Source organism: Passer domesticus, chromosome 5, assembly GCF_036417665.1.
Source record: "Passer domesticus isolate bPasDom1 chromosome 5, bPasDom1.hap1, whole genome shotgun sequence".
In the NCBI taxonomy this organism is placed as follows: domain Eukaryota; kingdom Metazoa; phylum Chordata; class Aves; order Passeriformes; family Passeridae; genus Passer; species Passer domesticus.
In genome coordinates, this window is record NC_087478.1 from 11,416,063 (window position 1) to 11,437,884 (window position 21,822).

Genomic DNA, 21,822 nt, shown 5'->3' on the forward strand with positions numbered 1-21,822 from the left:
AAAACACTGTAGTTTACTATTAGTCCCTTAAGTAATTTACTGTAGGCACAATTTTATGTAATAAAAAAACTGGACAAATAATTTTTTCCCAGCGTTGTGAGAACTCTCTACAAAACCTTGAGGTCTTTTGTTTCTTTTCTGCCCAAAGACTTTACTAGCTCTGCTATTTTTGGTGATGCTACAGTCCACTTTTACCTTAGGAAATGCACAAACAGCCATGTACGCTGGGAGCAAGGTGGGGCTGATGCAAAATTTCAAACAAGCTCCCATATAATCCACCATAAACTATTGATCACTACCACACACTGAAGATGAAAACATCAATCTGTGTTTTTTTCAGTGTTGCTCCTATGTACTAATAAAGTTAGAGAAGTGATAGTAAGTCAATGGTGATCTTACCTTTGGCAATAAATTTAAATGAAAACTGGATGTACACTGTATTAGTGCAGTCTAGATCTCTTGACACAAGCATTCTCAGTCCTTCCTGCAAATACAGAATGTACAATGTCAGTTCTCATTATTGAGTGTGTTCTGCAGCCTCTTGTTGCTTGGCTGTTGTCTGTTTCTGCCTGCTGGTGACAGCAAGAGGGGAAGTTCTCTGTTCCACTCCTTTTCCCAGGGAGAAAATGGGGACAGTGACAGCCTTGGTAAAGTGAGCCAAGATATGACAGAAGTACAACTACCTGGTCAGGTACAGGCACAGTTACAGCTCATTCAGTTCGTGTTCTGAGCCCTGGGGTGTGATTGGATCTGCAAGCACTGACTCAGACACTGAGTCCAAGCTACTGCACTCATTTTTTGTGCAAACTGTACAGCTGCCAAGCACCCTAATTTCCAGGCAGGGACAGTGCTCTCTAGTAGTTATTTTCTATATCTCAAAATATATTTTGTACAAATATCCTCTTCTGGGGCAACCTGCTGACCTGTAAGGAAAAGGAGTACACAGGAAACCTCATAGGGATCCTGAGGCCCTGTCCAGTTTGACTGATGAGCTCACTGTTGTGTGGATCCTGGGGCCACAGCCAGTCCCTGGTCTGCAGAGATCTGGCAAAAACCACCTCTCTTTCCCTCTTTCTGAGAAAGAAAAAAGTTCCCTCTTTCTCAGACCCATTCCCCCAGGGGAACAATCTGCAGGAACAAGCAATGCAAATTTTAGACAATTCACATGTTATGATTTGGGATTTAAATAATCTAAAGAGGTTGAACTGAAGTTAAGCTTTTGCAAATAAATACTTCAAAGAATTAATTTATAGGCCAAACATTATTTAACTTCTCTTTTTGGGGGGCACCTGAGTTCACAGTGTCAAATGAAGACTTGTGTGAGCTGAGAATTTGTGTGCTTGTGAACAAAAGTCTATTATTCATTTTGTTAAGAACAGAAAAATTCAGAAAATATATTTCTTGGCCTTTTGAAATCCACAGTCAACAAAAACAAGTCTTTAAAGAACTAGAAGACATCAAAATGATAGAACTGAGTAAAATACAAGAAACTACATAAACACTGATTACACAGACTACTAATTTGTATTATTCAAAATACTAAAAATCCAATCAGGACACTTCAAGATAATTGTAATGTGTACCATATTTCCAAACAGTTCACCTCAAGAATCTCAGTATAGAGTTTCATTCTGGTGGTCAAGGAGGAGTTTATACCACAAACAAAATAATAAACAATCAAGAGACGAAACCCATTTGTTCATTAAAAAACAACAACAACAACAACAACAACAACAACAACAACAACAACAACAACAACAACAAAAAACCAGTGGAAAACATGGTGCATGTTTAGAGTAGGAAAAGACAAGAAAAGTGAAAATGTCAAATTCTAGCCAAAAGACTTCAATATAAACATATGGGTCTAACAAGAGAAAATTTTTGACTCTACTGGTTTTCATTAATTTTTTTTTTCAATGTGAGTAATCTCTGACCCCTTTGAAAATGAGAGCTGTTCCAGACTTGATGGTGTCACCATTCAGGTTTCCCCTCTCAGCACCGTAGACTTCAGGCCAAAGGTCTGGATGCAAATTCCCATTGAAATCATCCTTCAGGACGGATGGCAGAGGAAGGACAGGGACACAGTAAGGACCTCCAAACCCTCTGTCACACCTAGCAACACATTGGGAAGAAAAAGTATTATCCATCTGGCCTGGATAAAGGACATCCTTTCTATGGAGCAGCTCAAGCAGTTTTCTACTCACATGCAATGGCCTGAATCACAGGTGCCATGCCCTGAGCACATCCAGGGGCATCCTGTAGCCAGGACCACATTATCAATGGCCCAAGAATCTACTCCAGAGGCATAGTTGTACTGAATCCATCTGAACCGTGTTCTGGGAGAGCTGTTCAAAACAAAGGAAATGTATTTCAGGATTCAAAATTCTCATCCACAAAGAAATAATAAAGAAAATCCCAAAGAGTTCAGAAGAAAAGCAGATTAATAAGCATGGCCCACTTGTTTTGAAAAGATTCATAGTCTAGTGGAAACTGGAAGTTTAAATTTCTCAGGTTACTCTTTTAGGCAAAATTCCAGCATATTCTAAAGAAAGGTGCCCAAAAATATAATCAAGAAAGAACATTGCTGAGACACTTGCTGATCAACAAAGTGGTTGAGCAGAAATTAGCAGTTCCATTTGCATTTGACAGCTCCATGTGTTGCTAGCAGAATGGAAACAATAAAATTGAATCAGTAAAGTAAAAAGTTATGAAAGTTCATTTATCTTAAGTGTTGTGTAAAGAAAAAAACAATGGTTATATACGTTCACATATATATATATATAAGAATGTATGAATATATATGTACAAATATGCACATGCATACACACTGCTATCACTGCTGACTGCCTTGTTATCCTCAAATGAAGAAAGTGTTTTGGAGAAAGCAAAATTCTTTGGAAGATGATGTATGGCACTCTGGAGTGAGCTGTGGAATTGGAAACCAAGATGTGAGCTCCAGGCCCAGTTAATTTGCTGTGTGTCCATTTTTACCACTGTATTTTCTGGGTGATACCGAGGTAATGTGTAGGGTGCTCTGAAGAATTACAAAACTGCTCAGAACAATGGTAAGCAGTATCATCATTACCTGTTGTTCCTAAACTAGAGCATGGCTTTATTTAGAGAGATGGATGCCAGCACATTTGCCACATCCATTGCCCTGTGATATCCTGAGGAGCTTGGCAGAACTCTCCTCCTGGTCAAAAGAGTGAAGGTGGCACATCCAGTGACATGTTCTGACTTGCTGAATGCTGTGACTAACATGCCTGAATGTTGGGTGACAACTTAATGTGCAATAACAGAAAATACTAATGTAGAAAAGGATGGATCAGGGTATTTATTCTTGCTTCTTATTGCATAAATGTTAGAAAAGCTGGTTTAGCATTCTTCTTCTTACTGTAAGAAATTATAGGCAAGACTTGAGAATTCATTCATCAGTGTTGTAACTTCCTTAAGTCCCTACACTTCACATTATAGCTGATGAAATATTTTGAAGTGAAATTTAAAATTCTGGTGGCGTGACAACACACATTTAAAAATTTAAAAGACATGCAGAACATTGCCAAGCTGTAGGATGTTTGTTCTAATTAGATCAGCAAAATCTTTGTCATGCTAAATAGCCAGAAGAGCAGCGCTCACTTGGTTGAGGGTGGGAGGTAGACAGTAACTCTCTTCCAGTTTTGGAATCTTTCTGAAGTGTAGATGGAGCTCTCGGTGTACTGCTGACAGCCGATGGTTGGGGGGACACACTCCTCTGTCACCAGGTGCCAGTCCCTCCCGTTGTTCAGGGAATACTGCAGGTGAATGCTGTGGGAGTTGCTGTATGGCTTGCTGCAGCCCATGCTCAGCTCAAACTGCAAGAATGTGGAGGCTGAGACGTGGAAGTCCCAAGTCTCAGCGTAACGAGGTTTTCCTAAGCAAAGAGAGAGAAACAACAAACACAACAATAACAACAAATACAACAATAAGAACAAAGTGTACCTTCAGCGCATGCTTTCAATACTGTCATTCAAATTGTTACCTCTATCTTCACCTTTTTCCAGCCTTCTCTTCCCTACATGTTACTAAATACCTGGATTTGTCTATATCTCCCATCTTGTAAAACTTGATCTATATTTGTAGAATAGACTCATACAAAGTGTAGTAATGTTTGATGACACATACCAATGTTTTCACTGAACATCAGAGCTGTATCCATAGACAGGCAGTCAATGTCTACTTGACCTCCTTGTATTCTGTACCAGCTTGCTTGCAAATCCACAGTTCCATCAAATTTATCCTGAAAGCCAGTCTGAGAGCTGTCATTCATCCCTATGAGCACATCATCCAAAGCCCACTGAGCTGAATGCTTCCCTACAAAAACCAGAACAGACAGGTTAGTGGAGTCCCTGCAAGTTGTTTTTAATGCCCATATGCTGTGTTCACTCAGTGAGCAGTGCTCAATCACACAAACTGAGTGCTGTTAAACAAGACTAAAACATTGCTCAAGGATGCACCTGGACACTAGAGCATGTTTCTATTACAGATAAACACAGGTTTACCTCTTCATTTCTTTAGCTTCAGTGCCTTTGCATCATATGCTCTCACTCTGTTTGGATGAGATACTCCCTGAGCCCCTAAATTGGGGAATTTCATTTTATGGGTCACAACCTTCCTGCTATTCCCCACAGCTAAATTGGAAAGGCCTCTGTCTAGTTCCCAAAATAACTTTTGTATGAAAGCAAATAGAACATGAAGGAAAATGCTGAAGGCTCTGCATATAGATAATATTTAGAGAAGTGCTGTTCTCCTTCCTGGAAGTCTCTCTCCTCTTGCTCTCCAGCCTACAGGTATTTCACTTTCATCATCTCCAGCCCACTTCTTTGGCCTGCATTTCAATTCACCTTTCTACTGGCATGCTGAAAAGAGCATCTTACTGCACAATTGCTGCCCTCACAGGAGAGGAGGGAAAGCCTTTACAATAAATTGTGAGCTTGCAGCAATGTGCCAGGACTTTTGCCTTGCCACCAAGAGGAGCGTGGGTCATGGCTGATAGGGCCACTCTGCACTGAGGAATGGCAGACAGAGGGTAGTCCATGAAGGAGCTAACATCTCTGACCAGAAGTGCTTGTCACCTGCAGGCACTGGTGTGGAAGGTGATATTTCAACTTCCAGTCATAAAACCTTGCTGATACTGGGAGCCACAGGGCTGCCATCAGTGCTCTTAAGAATGATGACCCTCAGCAGGGACAGATACCATCCAGGTGCCACCAAGGCAAGTATAGGGAGCATTAGGTTGGACATTGCACCACTCACCAATGCAAATGATCATCACAGAATGATGGTCTGTGGTGCACCAGTCATTGCTTTGCACTTTTAATCAAAGGAACTGTCTTCTTAACTAAATCACATCTCTCTTGTCTTGTCTATTCTGTTACCTAGTGAGGACAATTAAGTCCAGCACATACAAGAAAATGTATGAATAAAAATCAGCCATCAAAATGATAAATGATGTCTAAGAAGCTGCATACCATAATTACCTGAATGTAAGCTACGTGCTTTGCTCCCCAAGGAATTGCTGTTGAAATGTAGTTAGCTATATTTCTGAACATTGCCTTATATTTCCTGCAGATCCAGGAGCTGCTGCCTTGTGCAAAGGTAAGACTTAATCAGAACCCTTTCAGTAGTGGTAATGTGCCTCCATGTGAGGTGGGAGCTCTCACAGTGGCTGTAGGAATCAGTCAGCACCAGGGTTTAACTTTCTGCTGAGGATGTGGGAAGTGGCTGAGTGGTTTTGCAGGGGCAAGGGAGCTGGGCTCTGGGACACCAGAAATGGTGGGAGGAGGTGGTCCTGTCCTGGACTGTGGAGATATTAAAATAGTGAGATGGGAGCCACCAGGTAGGCAGATTCAAGGCCAAGGTATGCCTACACTTCCAAAAACAATACAGAGTATAGGCCATCTGGCATCCCAGGTCACTCTATACTCAGCTAAAAACTTTAATTTTATTTAGGCTTTCATTTTTTTAATGTAATTTTTTCCTCACCCTCCCTCCTGTTATCTTAGCATCTTTGGTTTAAACTTGGCTCTTAAACAATTTTACTCTTAAGCCCACTCATCAGTTTGGTGCTATAAAAGAAAATCGTGGCCATAGTGTGACTCAGGAAAACCCAAATATGCTCTTACAACATCCAACTCTGCAAAACACCGCGTTTTTCACAAGCTGAGGTTTCTGCCCAGCATGTCCATACTGAGTAGCACTGCCATGCGGGTTGTGCAAAGCTGCCTGATGAATTTCCAGGGTGGCCTTGCTTACCGTGCTGCGGCTGCCACCAGCGGAAGGCGGTGGCAGGGCTCTTGGCCTCCCGCGGTAAATCGATGGACACAACCTGGGGCTCCAGGTACGACATGAAGTCCAGCTCGCGCAGCAAGCTCCAGGTGATGCCATTGTCATTCGTGTACTGAACAACAAGCCCTGTGTTTAAAGTGAGGAAGAGCAGTTAGTGAGACTGTGCAGAGCAAATTGAGGGCAGGTGACCCTGTGCTCTGGGACGTGTCACCGGCGCTTGTGACATCTGCAGCTCTTTTGTGCACAAAGTCCTACTGCAAAGGTGACCTGGGGCACCAGCTGCCACATACCATCTTGACTGTTTTCACCAAACTCGAAGGATCAAATCTTTTACACCCTCAGGAGAACTAATGATCATAGCACAGAAATTATAGGAATAATGTGATTTTCGTTAACACAGTGTTTATTTCGTGTTGGGTATCCTTGCAGTTTGTGTGAAAGATTAAGTTATAATTCTGATAGCTGGGATTACAATCATCCTGCTCTGTATGCAAGCTCACAGCATCCTTGGAAACGAATTATCATAATATTTAGAAAATTTAAGATAGCCTTTTTATCATGCACACAGTATGGCAAATACTAGGACACAACAGAAGCCCAGCAGAGCTCATCAAAAGGGATAATACAAAAAAGAAGCACCTGTGTATATTTCTTCTCTTAAAATTCTTTTATATTGGTATATATTCAAAGATAACAGATTTTTTTTGGTGTCCTATATTGGTGCAAATGAGTGGAGAATCAAACCCTGGTGTAATCTGTGCTGCAAAATGACAGCTTTCCTCAGTGAGTGAGTCAATGTAAATGCCAAATATCAGGAAAAAACCCACTGATGTTAAATGTTTTATACTGAGAGGAAAATTAAGTTTTCTCATCTCTCATGTCAGTCGTCTGACTTCATGTACCCAGACCACTTTACATGGGAATCTGTTCCCAGAATGCTGATTCTTCCCAAACACAAGTATCAGTCCTCCACAACAGCAACTTTAAGCATGTGGATCAAATAAGAGAGGAGACATCTGGGAGAGATTAATTTATTCAGACTAAATAAATTTTCAGCTGCAACTTTATAATCTTGTGTTTTGGGTAAGTCATGCATAAGCTTGTTTTGAAAGACAATCTTGTATTAGACCCACTGGTGTACTTGAGAAGATGAACAAGTTCTCAGGTACACAATTCTTCTTCAGGTCAGAAATGGAGTTTGCCCACTTTATCCTGAACTTGAATTTCATTCATTTTATTTCAGACCTTATGAAAAATCCTGTGGAGTCATAAGTTTACCTGTTTTCCAACACTATCAAATAGTTTAATACAAATTATTATACCCTGCTTTGTAAATGCTGTCTTTCTTAGACCATGACAGCTCCCACAGTTACTCCTAAAGATGGATCACCATTAGGTTTAGCGTAACTAATTATAACTAGAAAAGTCCATCAAAAGTAAATACCTTTCTCCAACATTTATGAAAACTGAGGAGGTAATTTATTTATGTTAAAAAAAAGTCTTCTTAATTTTGTAAAGGCAGCAAAAGACAAGAACGCCGCAGAAGATGCAAAATCTAAAAGGCTTACAATAAAGAAAAGAGGCTTTACCTTCATTCCTGGCTCTTGGTCTGTTGCAGGAGCTACCAACACTCTTGCTTCCAAGTTGTACATAAAATTGAACTAGCCTTTTAAAAACACAGGATAAAAAAGAAGGGTAATCAACTTCTGATAGCACAAGATCAGTCAGGATAATTTGCAACTCTTAGCTAATGGCATTTTCAGTTAGGTCCCTATTCCAGGCTTATTGATAAGGCAATATTCCCAGAGAAACAAAACATGGGCATGGTAAATATCGAAAGACCCAAGACAGAAGAAAGTGATGTGATTTATTAATCTTGAGTATAATAAATGTGTTTCTGAGTGAGTGTCAGAAGTTAGCAGTTCCATCTCACACAGAAGTTGCAAAACCTCCATAGCAGACTAAACTGCTCCTTACATCAGATCTTACCTTGGCCTTTTGAAACCTGAAATTAGGTGAAGCTTTAAAATACAGCATTAGAGTGGTAATAAAATTATTACATCCTCCTTAATCACCAATTCTTTTTAGATCCTTAAATTCTTGATGTAAACAGTTTTTAGTGTAGTGAGCTCACTGAACATTTTGTGAAATAAACCCTTTGATTTTGAACCTACACATTACGATTTCATTGAGTATTCTCTTGTTTTCACACCATGAGTGGTGGAGAAAAATGTTCCTGAACTGCTTTTCTTGAAATCTGCCCTGTAGTCAGTGCTTTTATCCCTTCCCTAACTTCTCTTATTCCTTTCTACTGTAAACCATGGCAACCATTGCATCTCAGTCTCTGCATGAACACATTTCCATGTCTTCAATTTTTCCCAAAACTACTTTCTGCAACCCTTCTAATACCACAAAACTCCTTGAGACAGGATTGCTGGTTTTATTGACAGAACTCTGGATTAGTCTGGAACATCCCTGTTTAGTAATATTTGAATTAAGTATTATTCCATCCTTGTGCTCCAAAATATTGTTAGGGTTTTTTTTTCCCCAATCTGCAGCAATACCATGGTAGCCCTGCTGAGCTTGTGTTAATTATTGTGACTGTGTGGTTTTAGGGTAGTTTACATTTTGTCCTAGACACATACTAAAGTGCTAAATAACAACAATTAATTTCAATTAATGTCCTGCTGCTCACTCCTCAGATTTCACTCCATGTCTCAGGCATTCATCTGAGTCTTACTAGGTCATAACTAAGGTAAAGAGCTTTGAGATGACTCAGAATGTCATCATCCCCTAATCTACACATACTTCACAGGTTTTTTCCATTGCACACCAAAACCAGCACCTGAGCAGAGCAGAGAAACTGGACTCAACCCCACGATGGGATTTTGCATGCTGAAAGTTGGCAATGCCATTCTCCTCCTTGCTTCCTGGCCAAGTTTTAAATTTGGATGATAGGAAATCAGGCCTCATTAATTCTATTGACATAGATAAATTCTTTATTTAAAACATAAATTTTGAGGTGCATTTTTGCCACTCAGTTCTCCACAAGGACAACTCTTTTTGCTTTAGAGGATTTTGTCCTAATTTGTAGTAATTTTGGTAAAACCACAGACAAGCTACATCACTACAGCCAGAGCCAGTAAAATGCAGACAGGACTCCAATTTCCCTCAGCCACTGTTATGTGCACAATATCATAATGCTCCTCTAAATCCAGATTCTAAATCCAGCTGCATTCCAGTTCTGTTATCAAAATCTGTGTCTACTGTCTGAGATGTTTTGTATACCCATAGGGTCTAGGACGAAGCAGAATATCCTCATCAATCTCATTGCTAAAATAACCCCACTGACAGCTCTAGACAGTCAGGCTCACAGTACCACACCATTTAGCCAGGTAAATTCTATTTGTTTGCTGCAGCTCTGTTGTTGGAGACGGTATTAGGCAACAAAACTCTAGACAGAAGCATCAGAGGTGAACAGATTTACAGTCCTGTGACAAATTCTTTCATTCTTGCCAAATGTGAAGATCATTAAAAAGCAAAACCAAAGAACAAAAAAACCCCTTTCTGCAGAAGGTGCATCAGCCCATCTGATCTCTAAGTGTCTGACCCAGAACAGCTCCCTGGGATGGTTGCACAATCATTAGCAACGGAGTTTGTAAGGCAGATGGGAGCCAAGTCAGCTAACAAGCCAGATGCCACCACTTGGAAAAAATGCATGTATATTCCATGGTTTTTATCTAGATGCCAGGTAGGCATTGTGTGCAAATGCCACCACCAAACAGATAGTTAAGGGTGTCATAAGGGACAGGTCATCAAAGTGGGAGGCAGCAGCTCATCAGCAACCAAAATGCATCCATGTATCACTCTGTCAGTCAGAAGGGTGGAAATTCTGCCAGTGGAATTGTGCCCTTGGTGTGCTGGGCCATGCAATAGGAAAGGAATGGAGAGACTCCAGAGTGTTTCTGAACCGTAGGGCAAAAAAAAATGGTCTGGGTGAAATGAACTTTGACACTTAGCTCTCTTAGTGCTATGTGACATACTCCTAATATCTGGGGAAAAAGGGTGTAGTCAATCATATGAAGGAATAAGGAGGCAATAGGACCAACAAAGCTAAGACTAAAATACCACTTATTGCACATACTAAAATTTGGGTAGTTTTTTATGGTCATTGGCTCCCAGGCACAAACTTTAGTTTGAAATGTTTTTAGTGTGATACCTGGGTGTGGTGGTGCCCTGTTGGGCTGCTCCCCTGAGCAGCACCACACACCTCAGGCTGGCAAATCTCAACCCCATGGACCATGCTGTGCTGGGCAGAGAAGGGTGAAAGGGAAAAGGGTCTTTGTGCTTACAAAAAAAAAAAAAAAAAAAAAAAAAAAAAAAAAAAAAGTCCATGCATTCCTTACATAAAATTTACACTTCACATTCAAAAAGCTGCAACTGATGATATGGAACATGTGTAGGTAGATCTGCAGGAATTCAGAATGAAAATAAAAATTTAGTGTACTGCAATATTTTTCAATTTTTCTATCAGGTTCTTCCATGCATGATTTACAAAACAAGATCTTAAACGGTCTGGGAAAACACTATTAACCTGAAAAATAAGCAGCTTAAAAATCTACTGCAGGAGTTTCTGCCTTCCTATTCACAGCTCTCAATCCACGTATCTAACAGTATGTCTTTCAAGGCATGTTTTCCTGCTGTTTACTCAGTCACCAAAGCCCCCCAATCAAAAAACCCTTGCAAAAATAAAAGATAACTGTGCAGGGCTAAGATGATGCCTAATAAGATAACTGAATTCTATGCAAGGCATTACCAAATGCAAAAAATAATACCAAAATGGGAAAAGTACTTCCCTTTAATCTCCCCTTTCAAGTGACAGTAATTTTAGCTGCAATAATGAAAAAAGATTTCTAGGCTGAGGAATTATTTTTTTTTTTAGTGTATGGGCCTTTCAGTTAACCCTTCACACTCTCACAGACTTTGTGTACCTTTGTTTCTAGAAAAAAAGACAGAGTTAATGTTACAGATGGCCTCAAAACCTTTAAGTGGGATGCATCTGTTCAGAGCAAGGTGTCTGAAGCTGAATGTCTAAGTTATACACAGCCAACACAGGCTGTCTTACAGCTAATGAAAGAAAGAAATACGTGTTTGCAGAAGACAAAGCCAGTGCTAGCTGCTCTTTTAGGATGAGTTGTGTTGCCCTTTTGAAGCAGCTATTGTCTCCTCTGAACACAAAAGCAGCCTGGGGTAGTTGCTGTAGACTAAAAAGTCCATATTCTGGCCAGGCAGCATCAGGTGGCTGCTACCTTTGAGCACACACTGAAGAAAGAAAAAAATCCATGTTAGTCCCGTTTGTGTTTGAGGTGATTACTGTGCTCTGTCTAGCAAGCAGCCCAGGGTGTGGCTTCCAGCTTGAATCATTCAAGGGAGTTAACCTGCTCACTGTGATGCTTACAAAAAAATATAAAACGCTGATTTATTTTGACATAGCAATCAGTTCCAGTGGGAGAGCAGCTCACACTGTGAGTACGTGGTCAGAAGAGAGATTTTAGCTGCTCTTACCAAGTGTTTCTCTGGCCATTTATGTTTTTGAGGCAGATTTAAGACACAAGATAACCATATTCCTGTGCAAAACAGAAGTAGTGGTACATTAAAAACATCAATAAAGAGCATTGCTCAGAATTTTAAAATGTCTTTTGGCTTTTAAAATGGTTCAAACTTTGCAAAAATGGAAAGCTATAAATATGAATATCTGGCATTAAAAGTGATTTCAAAGTAATTGTGAAATTAAAGGGAATACTTCACTTTAAAAAAAATTTCTTCATGAAAGAAGGAATAACTCAAAAATACTCTTTTGAATGCAGACTTCTTGAGGAAGTGGTCTAGAGTACTTCCATTATATTGTTTCCCAGGATGAATAACACCGGATTTGAAGACAATGAAATAGAAGTGCTCACATCTTCCCAGAGTTCCATGGCAAACATGTACTTGTACAGAGCATGTTTGTCATGCAATTAATTAGTTTAATTAATAACTAATTTACATAATTAGATAACCACGACATGCATTTGTCAGACATGCAGGGGACAGAAGAAAGGTGGCTGGTGCAGCGCTGTGCAGTACCAGGGAGCAGCTGAGGACTTCCCCAAACCAGCAGCCCCCACACTGTCCTAGAGAGCCCTGCTTGCCTGAGCTGGAGTGATCACAGTGACATCTGGCCAGACTTTGCTGAGTGATCCCACAAATTCAATAATGGAGCAAATCGTGGCATTATTACTCTCAGAGCAGTATTTGACAAGAGAAATATCTTTTATTAAGCTAACTGCCAAAATTGTAGAGTGCTCAAGGTTTCAGGTGCCTAATCTCTCATGAGACTGGACAAAGCTGCAGCAAACTCCAAGCTAAATAGTGGTTAGAATTAACAACCCTTTGTTCATCCTAATTACATTAATCAGCTAGGCAATTTGAGAGAAGAGGATAATTGCTACCAATGTGGCAGGACTCAGTACCAGCAGGGAGAGAGGTGAAGGCTTGTTAGCCTCTTGGCTACGCAGAAACAATTCACATTCCATTCCTTTGCACTTCTGACAAGTGGAGTAATTCACAACATCTGGCAAGCTAACAACAGCTCCTTGCTATGCCATCCTCATGCCTGCAATTCAACACAGTCAGAGGAAAAGGGGCTTTTTTTTCCCCAGCTATAGGCAGAGTCTTAGGTTTTGTGCATTCTCAAGACCATATCTTCTGCCTTAGAATACAATGCAAATTATCTTCTCAGAAAGATAGTGAGTTAGTATTTTATTTTAAGCTGCTATTCCACTGTCCCTAACCTAAGTATTCTCATTTAAAAAGGGAAATAGTACACCAGAATGAACAAAAAAGTATTTTTCTGTCTTTCAGAGTTCTGGTACAGGTTATGACTACCATAAAAAAAAAAAAAATTCCCACCTTCTCATATCCACACTTGCAACAGGGCAGAACAGAGAACATGAATACACAGGTAATTTTGAGAAGCAGCACTGAGCACTGACCTGATATTTGTGGTGTCCAGGGGAACAGTCCTTGCCTCCCTTTTGCCAGGTCCATTGAAGTACAGAGATTTTCCATCGCTGAGCACACCACAGCCTGTCCCAACCTGACCTCCTGTTATCTTGTACCAGAGAGGGCTTAGCTTCCTCTCGAACCTGTCGAACATCTCACTGTGATTAGGCACATTGGACACACAGGTTCCATGTGATGCTTCAAGGAAAAAAAAAAAAAGAGGGAGATGCTTTGGTGGAACTGTGCTGGACAGAGTAAAGGTCAGATACAGTACACTGGCACATGGTTCTGTTGCATCTATCTGTGACAAAGCACCAGGCTTTTCTAAGAAAATGCCCTGATGACTGGATTGTACCTTTTTAAACCCACTTTACAAATTTCTGTAAGAAGAATAAGCTCTCTTCTCTAAACTCTAAGATGGCTTATTTCACTAGGTGAAAAACAACCAAGCTTTATGTTGATAAGGCATTTTTTGCAAACAAAAATATTATCCTCCTATTTAATTTTAAACAAATGGAACAAAAGATGTTAGCTTAATGCTTTGTTGGTTGAGGGTTGAAAAGACTGCAGTGTGCAACCGGTTGTGTCAATCATTTTTTTTTTCACAGGGTTTGCATTTTGGGTTTTTTCCTATTTCAGCATAAAAGCTCCTAAAACCACAAGTGAGCAGAATTTTCCACAGAAGGGCCTGTCAGAACATATGTTCCCTCCTGGTCCCATGCCATCTGATGGCCAGGGGACTCAAAAATGGCAACAATTCTTTTGAAGATGATCCAAAGGCTTTTAAGCAGACTTTTCAGTTTATAATATTTTATTTTGTTTTCTCTCTTACTGCTAGTCCCTTCCCATTCATACAGATGGTGATATTCAAAGATTGTGGTTGCCAGAAACATCAACGGTGTCCGCTGCCTTCAGCTGCTCTGCTTTGCCTGCGCCGAATTTAATTTAACGAAACAAGACAGATTCCTCTTGGCAGCCCATGCAATATATGTCATGGTATATTTTCCCGAAATGTTGGAGGGGAAAAACAAGGTTCACAGGTTTAACTCAGCCAGTGCTTACTGTAACCCTGCTGGAGAGGGCTGTGTTACCTGTGTAGCCCAGGTCGCAGAAGCAGACCCCCGAGACGCAGTCCCCGTGGCCGCTGCAGTAGCTGGGGCACGGCTCCGAGATGTAGACGCCGTCCAAGCCGAAGGGAGGCACGCTCTTGTGGGAGCTGCTCTCCTGGATCCAGCGGAATCGCGTCTTACTGCAGAGAACAAACAACAGCGTTGTTGCTGCTCCTGGCTTCGGTGGCTACTGCTCCTTCCTTAAGGTGAAAAGGACCTTTTCCCAAATTAGCCGTTTGCAAATAGGATGCTTGCATTTCTACATTGCTTAAGGATATTTCTTTCAGACTTTTTGGCTGCATTTTGACTTCCTCTGTTTCTCTGGCCCATATCCATCAGTGTGAGGCAAAGAACAAATACATGGTTTTGTCAACAACAGTGAATGATTAACATGACTTTGAAGATGCTTTTTACTACTCAGTCCAATCTGAAGTGCTAGTTACGTATTAAAATCCCTAAACTTAATTTCTTAGAGTATTTTTGAAAGAAACTCAGTGATGGCAGTGATGCAGAGTTTATTATGGGATTGTACACTTTTGAGTAAAAAACCTTTAAGTTATTTGGATACAAGAAAAAAAGCCACTTTCTCAACAGAAACAACCTGTCTGACTCATCAATCCCAGAGTTAAACATCCTGACAGTGAGATGGAGATGTGGTAGACCTGGTAAAACATAGATGAAGGAACAAACAATATCACTAATAACTTGTCTAAGGCTGCTGAGCTGACACAGCTGGCCCAAAGACATATGATTGACAATCCATCAGTTCATACTCTAAAAGCCTAGTCCCAGATTTTAATGGCAGAGTTTTCTGACATACCCTTTCTTGGAGTGGCTGCAGATTTCTCCATTGAGTGGGAAAGTCCCTAAAGATTAATCTTTGAGGCTGAGCAAGATATTTGCCCACAGTCATTGTATGGGAGAGTAACAACAATTTCTATTTAATAATAATTTTTGCTAGCTTTAATACAGTTGCTTTGATACAGTTGCTTCAATGTTGCTTTGTAGAGCACTATATTATATAGTGCTCTACAAAGCACCATAACAACTATTATATATAGTGCTTGTTATTGAAGCCATAACAACTATATATAATAGTTGTTATGGCTTCAATACTGCATCGTAAATAATTCTGATTAAGATCTTCTTGTCTAATTGTTACCATAGTAAATCATAAATTAACATGTTTATATAAATATATCTAGTATGCCACCCTTAATCCTGAAGGACAACCTTGTGTAAAGGTTCAGTTACACCTGTATAATTCTTTAGACAAACCACTGACAAAGTCTAGGGCTAAGATTGGATCCAGCTGCACCCAGGCTCGGAGGAGTTTAGAAAGCAGTGGGGTCCTTTCTTGACCTCATGACTCAATCATGGTAGGGCTTCTTTAATAAACTTTGTCAGAAGCTCCCACTCTTCTCACAGCTCTGACTCACCGCATAGGAAACTTGTTGAAGAAAAAATGTTTTGGTTAATAATTTCCAGTCTTTAACTTTTAGTTGATTGTTTTACAGGAGCTCCAGAGAGGGGAACAGATTTAAAGTCTCAATGCCAATATAATGGATTAACTAAAATCCTCCTTTCTACTCTGCCAAAAAAAAAATAAACGTACTGCTTTTTTCTTTTTTGCTGTGCACTGGATTTTGGTAGGTAGGTGATCATCATGTTCATGCTTGGTAGCAAATAATGAAATGGGATGCTCTCTGGTTAACCCATGAACCATGATTTCCTAAGTGGCCCACAACAAACTCAGGTCTCAACATGCCAAGACACTCATTGCAGCCACAATACTTACATTTTTAATGTATTAGCATGAGCTTCTTATTCCTGATCACATTACTGCACATAATGCCAAACAGATTGCTGCTATTGATTCTGCCCTGCTTGTTTTGGGTAAATCAAATCAGCTGGTGTCAGATCTGTGCAACTTGGCACCTGCTTTTATTGGCTAATTACTGAAGAAAAGACAAACTTGTTATGGTACACATTGCTATTTCAAGTCCTTGCAGCAGAGGCACCAGCTCCCCTGCTACAAAATACACCACACACTCAAATGGGACTGAGGATGAGGGAGGAGGATGGGTCAGAAACCCAGAGGCAGCACTAGAGAAGCTGCTGGGAGGGCAGGAGGCAGGGGGACATGGCCAGGGGCCTGGTGGGGTGGTTGTGCTCGCAGTGCTTGGTGCATCCAACAAATCACATCGGGGAGTTTTACTGATGGAGTAAGACAGAGTAAGGGGAGTGAGGAACTTCACCCAAATCCAGATAAGATTGAGATAACCCTCCTGATTTCAAGGTTTACTTGTGTCTTCCACCATCTGATGTTTTCTCACTTGTATTAATCTGGGGCTGAGGTTGTGCTTGCAGATGTGCACAACTACCATTCTTCCCTCATTTCCCTCTGGCTGTCCTGGCTGCCTTCAGTGACACAGCACATTATACATCAGCTCAAATACCTTACTAAGGTTTCTTTGCCCAGTGGTAACTAAAATTAATCCTGTTCAAATGGCTTATTTAATTCATGTGACTTATTACTCTCTTGCTGGTGCCTCTGACCTAGCTGACATGGATAAAGACAATGAAGGGATTGGTGTCAAATTAAAGTGCTGGGTTCCTCACTGCTTTTTAATTTAATAATTTATTATAGACCAATCTGACACCTTTAAAATGGAAAATTCTCACTGCTTTGGGCAGCATACTATATTTTCCCCAGATCTGCCATATTTTAACGCTGCTTTTATTCACAGCTTTGCAACTTTTTCCTAATGCACCATTCTAGAAGCAGCTAAATCACCTAACCCCCGGGTCCCACTGGCATCACTGGTTTACAATGCACCATACCTGGCTGCAAGCGACCTGGGGATGACAATAGTAACCCTGGTCCAGTCCTCGAAGTCTCCCGTGTGGTAGACGGAGGGCTCGCTGAGCTCCCGGGAGCTGCCCTCGCAGCCCCGGGTGCCCGGCGAGGCGGGGTAGCAGCCCTCCTTCACCAGCGACCAGAAGAGCCCAGCATCGTGCGAGTACTGCAGCAGGACGGGGGCAGAGCTGCTGTACTGGCTGCTGCAGCCGATGTTCAGCTGCAAAGAAGCAGAGAGGCAGAGATGACACGGAGAAATGCACTGTTGTTGTTGTTCATTGGCTGCAAACCACCTCTGGCTTTTTGCGCTGGGAGGTTTAGTGCTCTGAGCACCGGCTCTGAACCCTGCTGGCAGACGGGATGATGCTTGGAGTCTGCTTCCTACATGGAAATATGACATTTCTCAGTAAAAATTCCCACTATTCCTTCATTAAGGTTGCTGGGTTCAGCACACAGAAAGGTGCAAAGAACTTTCCAAGGGTCCCTGTGCATAACAAGCCCCAAACAGCAAACTCTGTGCAGGGACCTGCATGCCCAGGAGTGGAAAGAGCTGTATCCTCTGGGATCCATCCTGCATGCCCAGAAGTGGAAAAGCTGTATTCTCTGGGATCCATCCTGCATGCCCAGAAGTGGAAAGAGCTGTATCCAGGAGTGGAAAGAGCTGTATCCTCTGGGATCCATCCCATCTGCAGCCCAGTGTGCCCAGAGGATCAGCCTGACTCCCAGGTTAGCCCTAACCACAGTCTTGTCACTGGCCTTGCAGAAATGATGTCTCAGAGTTGGCACTGCAGTTTGGGCCCCCAGAATAGAGTAACATTTGGATTAAGAAGAAAAAAATGCATATTAAAATGTGAAATGAGAATGCAGCCAAGGCCAAAATCAACTGCTGATTTGAAGTTTCAGTTTCATTCTTCAAGCTATCAGAAAAATATTAGTTTTCCTTAGTTTATTGCAGAAATTCTACTTGAGTTGTAGAAGGCAAAATGTAAAACAAAATCATTCATGTAAAATGAAATAATTCTAACAAATTACTGTCTTTGAGATTATCAATGCAAAATTATTCCAGTCTGCTATTTAAAATGGAAATTTCACACACTCATGAAAGCATGCAAATAGGACTAACACATTTATGTGCAGGCTGAAAAGCTTTCCAAAAAAGTACAAATTCAGTCTTTTAATAATAGACTTTATAAGGAAGAACTCACTGTTCTGTGACACATTCTTATGTTTTGTATAGTTATGTTACATTGTCAAGTGCTTCAGTGATGGAAGGTGTACGAAACATTTTTAAGTATTGAATTTTTTTTTAACCCAGACAATTTCTTAATTGCTGTTGATCATCAAATCCAGAGAATGGAGACTTAGTCACTGAAGTACAGGAAGGTAGTGAAGAGGCAAACAGCATCTTTTCCTGGTTAAATGGTATTTATATCCTTGGGTTTTAAACAGTTTAAAGTATAAAACTATATGCAATACTCACAAGAAAATTGTACTGGAATCCCTCAGTTTGTAGAGTGGCTTATTAGCATATCTTTTAGTTGAAATTAGATTATTTTACAAATCCCAGTATTTCTAATGAACTTTCCTATTTATAGAACTGTGGGAATTATATTTGAAAAGCTGCCTGTAAACATCTGATCTTTTTAATAATTCCACTTGTAAATTATTCAGTGTCTGTATCCACCAATTATGTAAGGACCATGTATTTGTGGGGAGCTCATTAAAATTGCATTGCAACCAACTTCCAGAATTCACCAATGGGATTTCATTATAAACTCAATAAAATTTTGATTAGGGTTCAGAAACAAGAGCTTGTCAAAGCAAATACACTTTCTTTGGAGCCCATATTCTGATGTATTGTCAGACCACTGAAATTTTTGTAAGCTCTTTAAAGAAGAAAATGCTAATTGGAGCCTATATTCATTGACACAATAAAAGTAAATTATATGAAAAACACACACTGGAGTACAGAGCAGCTTGTAAGTCCTTAAATAGTTTAAAATACAAAAAATGTACCCAAACCACTTCGGAGCTTTTGTACTCATAGAGCCCCAGACTCTGACAGGGTAAATCCTTTTTCACTTGACAGTGCAGTAGCATTTCCTAGGCCTGACTTGAATGTAATGACAGTCACTTCAACCCACTTCTGAAATGTGCTGAGGAACAAAAACCTTTAAAACTTCTCCAGAGGGATAAAAACACTTTCAAGCACCAAGGTTTTGGCTATTCTTCTAGAAAGCAGGATGGCATTTTATTCTGTATGGGTTCACACTTGTGCTCTTCACGTCTCTTTACACAATTGTCTAATTTATCACCTTGGTTTGAACTGTGGCCCCAGTGGCAACTTGCAAGTATTGGCTAAGGGCAGTTTTACTGATATTCTTGCACAGATTTATGTTTAAGGAATACCTTGAACTGCAGGACATATCCAGGCTTCAGAGTTAAATCTCGAGTCACTGCAAAGCGGTCTCCATCCGATTTACCAAACAGCATGGCAGAGGGGGTCGCAGAGCAGAAACTTTCATTTTTAGTCATCCCTTCGTTGGCCAGCATTAACCATACACTCATCTGGTTCATAGGGTAATCAAATGCTGGCTTTTCATAAAAGTTCTGTTAGAAATGAAAAGAAAAGCCAGAGGTGTTATCCCCTTGCGCTGTGACTTCAGAATAATTCCCAAAATGATGAACTTTCCAATTTTGCAATTTTCATTTTCTGTAGTTTTCAAAAAAATTTTAATTGCCAAAATGTCAGTGTTGACTTTTTGCAGAGATACATCACTACATCCCCTGTCACAAAGCTTAGGAGCCTGATGATTTTGTGAAAAGACCCAGGTTATTCCCACACAGAGACGCTACAAGCACTACAACTGTCTCTTTAAACAGAACCAGTATTTTCAAAGAAAACTGTATTCAAACAAGTCTCCTAACAGGATAGTTCCTGTTTCCTGGGGATGCCCACAGCTGGCTCTTATTACCTGTGGCAAAGTGGGATTAACAACAGGAATGATGTGCTTCTGCTTCTCTGACAGAATGATGATGTCGTCGATGGCCCACTGGTCGTACCCTTCCCCTGAGAACACCGGCTGCCACCAGCGAAACCTGGTGCAAGGGGTCTTGGCTGCAGCTGGCAGCTCCAGATAGACAAACCTGAGGAACACAAGTAGGGCAGAACTTCAGAGGGCACAGTTTGTAGAGAAATATGTCACTCAACAGGGAAAAGTGGCAGGAAAGCCAGTATCTATCTTGTGTGTATGAGTCCTAGGTAATTTGTGTGTCCAGAGAAGGGCAGCAAAGCTGGGGAAGGGTCTAAGAGAGTAACTCATATGAGGTGCAGCTGAGGAGGTTTGGGTTGTTTAGTCTGGAGGAAAGGTGGCTCAGCAGAGACCTCACTGCTCTCCACAACTACCTGGAAGGAGGCTGTAGTAAGATGGGGGAATTAGCCTCTTCTCCCAGGCAACCAGGGACATGAGAACATTGCCTCAGACTCTGCCAGAGCAGGTTCAGGCTGGACAACAGGCAGAATTTCTCCACTGAAAAGGTAGTCAGGCATTGGGGCTCCTTGGGCTGCCCAGGGAGCTGCAGGAGTCACCATTCCTGGAATAGTTAAAAATACCCCCGGATATGGCACATAGTGCTGTAATTTAGCTGATATGGTGACGTTGGGTCAAAGGTTGGATTTCATGATCTTGGAGGCCTTTTCTAACTTTAATGATTCTATGATGCTGTTAGTCTATTTTTCCTATATCTAGATAACTATTTATGCACTGCGTATCAAGAAGCCTTCTTTGTTCTTCTAGTCTTTGGAGAATGTAAACTGTTTAAGACAATGTATGTTTTTTATGCTCTATTACTATATTGCCAAACACAATAAGGAACTGATTTGAGTTCTCTAGCTTTGAATTAAACTGTTCAGCTGATCAATGTTCAGCAAGTCTTAATGTGTTTGTGATGCCAGGAAGTAATAGTGATATATGCTAGCAAAATTAATTTCTCATTCTCTTCTGCTGATTGGTCCTATTTGTAGATAAAAGCATCATTCTGCTACAATGCAATACATTGTAGCAGAATGCAATAGATTGTAGCAGAATTATGTAGCAGTTTTCTTTGGGTAAAAATATTTCAGGACTCCTATACAGATCTTTGTAAAAGGACTCCAGTTCTGCTCAATTTGCTCTATGTTCAACTTAAAAAAACACATTACAAAAATGATGTTAAATAAAAATAAAGTTCAAGTTTCAAGCCTAATCATACTTAAGTCAAAAAGTATAAGAATTATTTACTTGCCTAGTCCTATTCAGAGAGCTTATATATATGCATTTATATAAACTTTTTCTTTATATAATATTTTTTTTTTTGTACCATGCACTCTGCTTCACTTGCCAGTTAGGTGAAGAGAGGAGAAGGAATTCTTTTTCAGTTATTTTCCAGAGAATTCCTAGATTTACTGTTGGAGAATAGGAATTGGAAAATGAGATTTGAAACAAG

At 40.5% G+C, this 21,822-nt stretch overlaps 1 protein-coding gene across 2 annotated transcripts in view; it reads right to left on the reverse strand.

The window, feature by feature from the left end:
• Nucleotides 1-21,822, reverse strand: part of RELN (reelin) — a 275,939-nt gene that overhangs the window by 47,020 nt on the left and 207,097 nt on the right. For both annotated transcript variants that reach the window (XM_064421959.1, XM_064421958.1), the window contains exons 26-37: nucleotides 20,313-20,484; nucleotides 19,747-19,947; nucleotides 17,322-17,557; nucleotides 14,460-14,617; nucleotides 13,359-13,566; nucleotides 7,914-7,990; nucleotides 6,292-6,450; nucleotides 4,162-4,350; nucleotides 3,637-3,910; nucleotides 2,205-2,345; nucleotides 1,935-2,112; nucleotides 400-484 (exon numbers count right to left, since the gene is read on the reverse strand). In XM_064421959.1, the coding sequence (XP_064278029.1) occupies nucleotides 400-484; nucleotides 1,935-2,112; nucleotides 2,205-2,345; nucleotides 3,637-3,910; nucleotides 4,162-4,350; nucleotides 6,292-6,450; nucleotides 7,914-7,990; nucleotides 13,359-13,566; nucleotides 14,460-14,617; nucleotides 17,322-17,557; nucleotides 19,747-19,947; nucleotides 20,313-20,484 (2,078 nt within the window). The remainder of the gene's footprint in view (nucleotides 1-399; nucleotides 485-1,934; nucleotides 2,113-2,204; nucleotides 2,346-3,636; nucleotides 3,911-4,161; nucleotides 4,351-6,291; nucleotides 6,451-7,913; nucleotides 7,991-13,358; nucleotides 13,567-14,459; nucleotides 14,618-17,321; nucleotides 17,558-19,746; nucleotides 19,948-20,312; nucleotides 20,485-21,822) is intronic.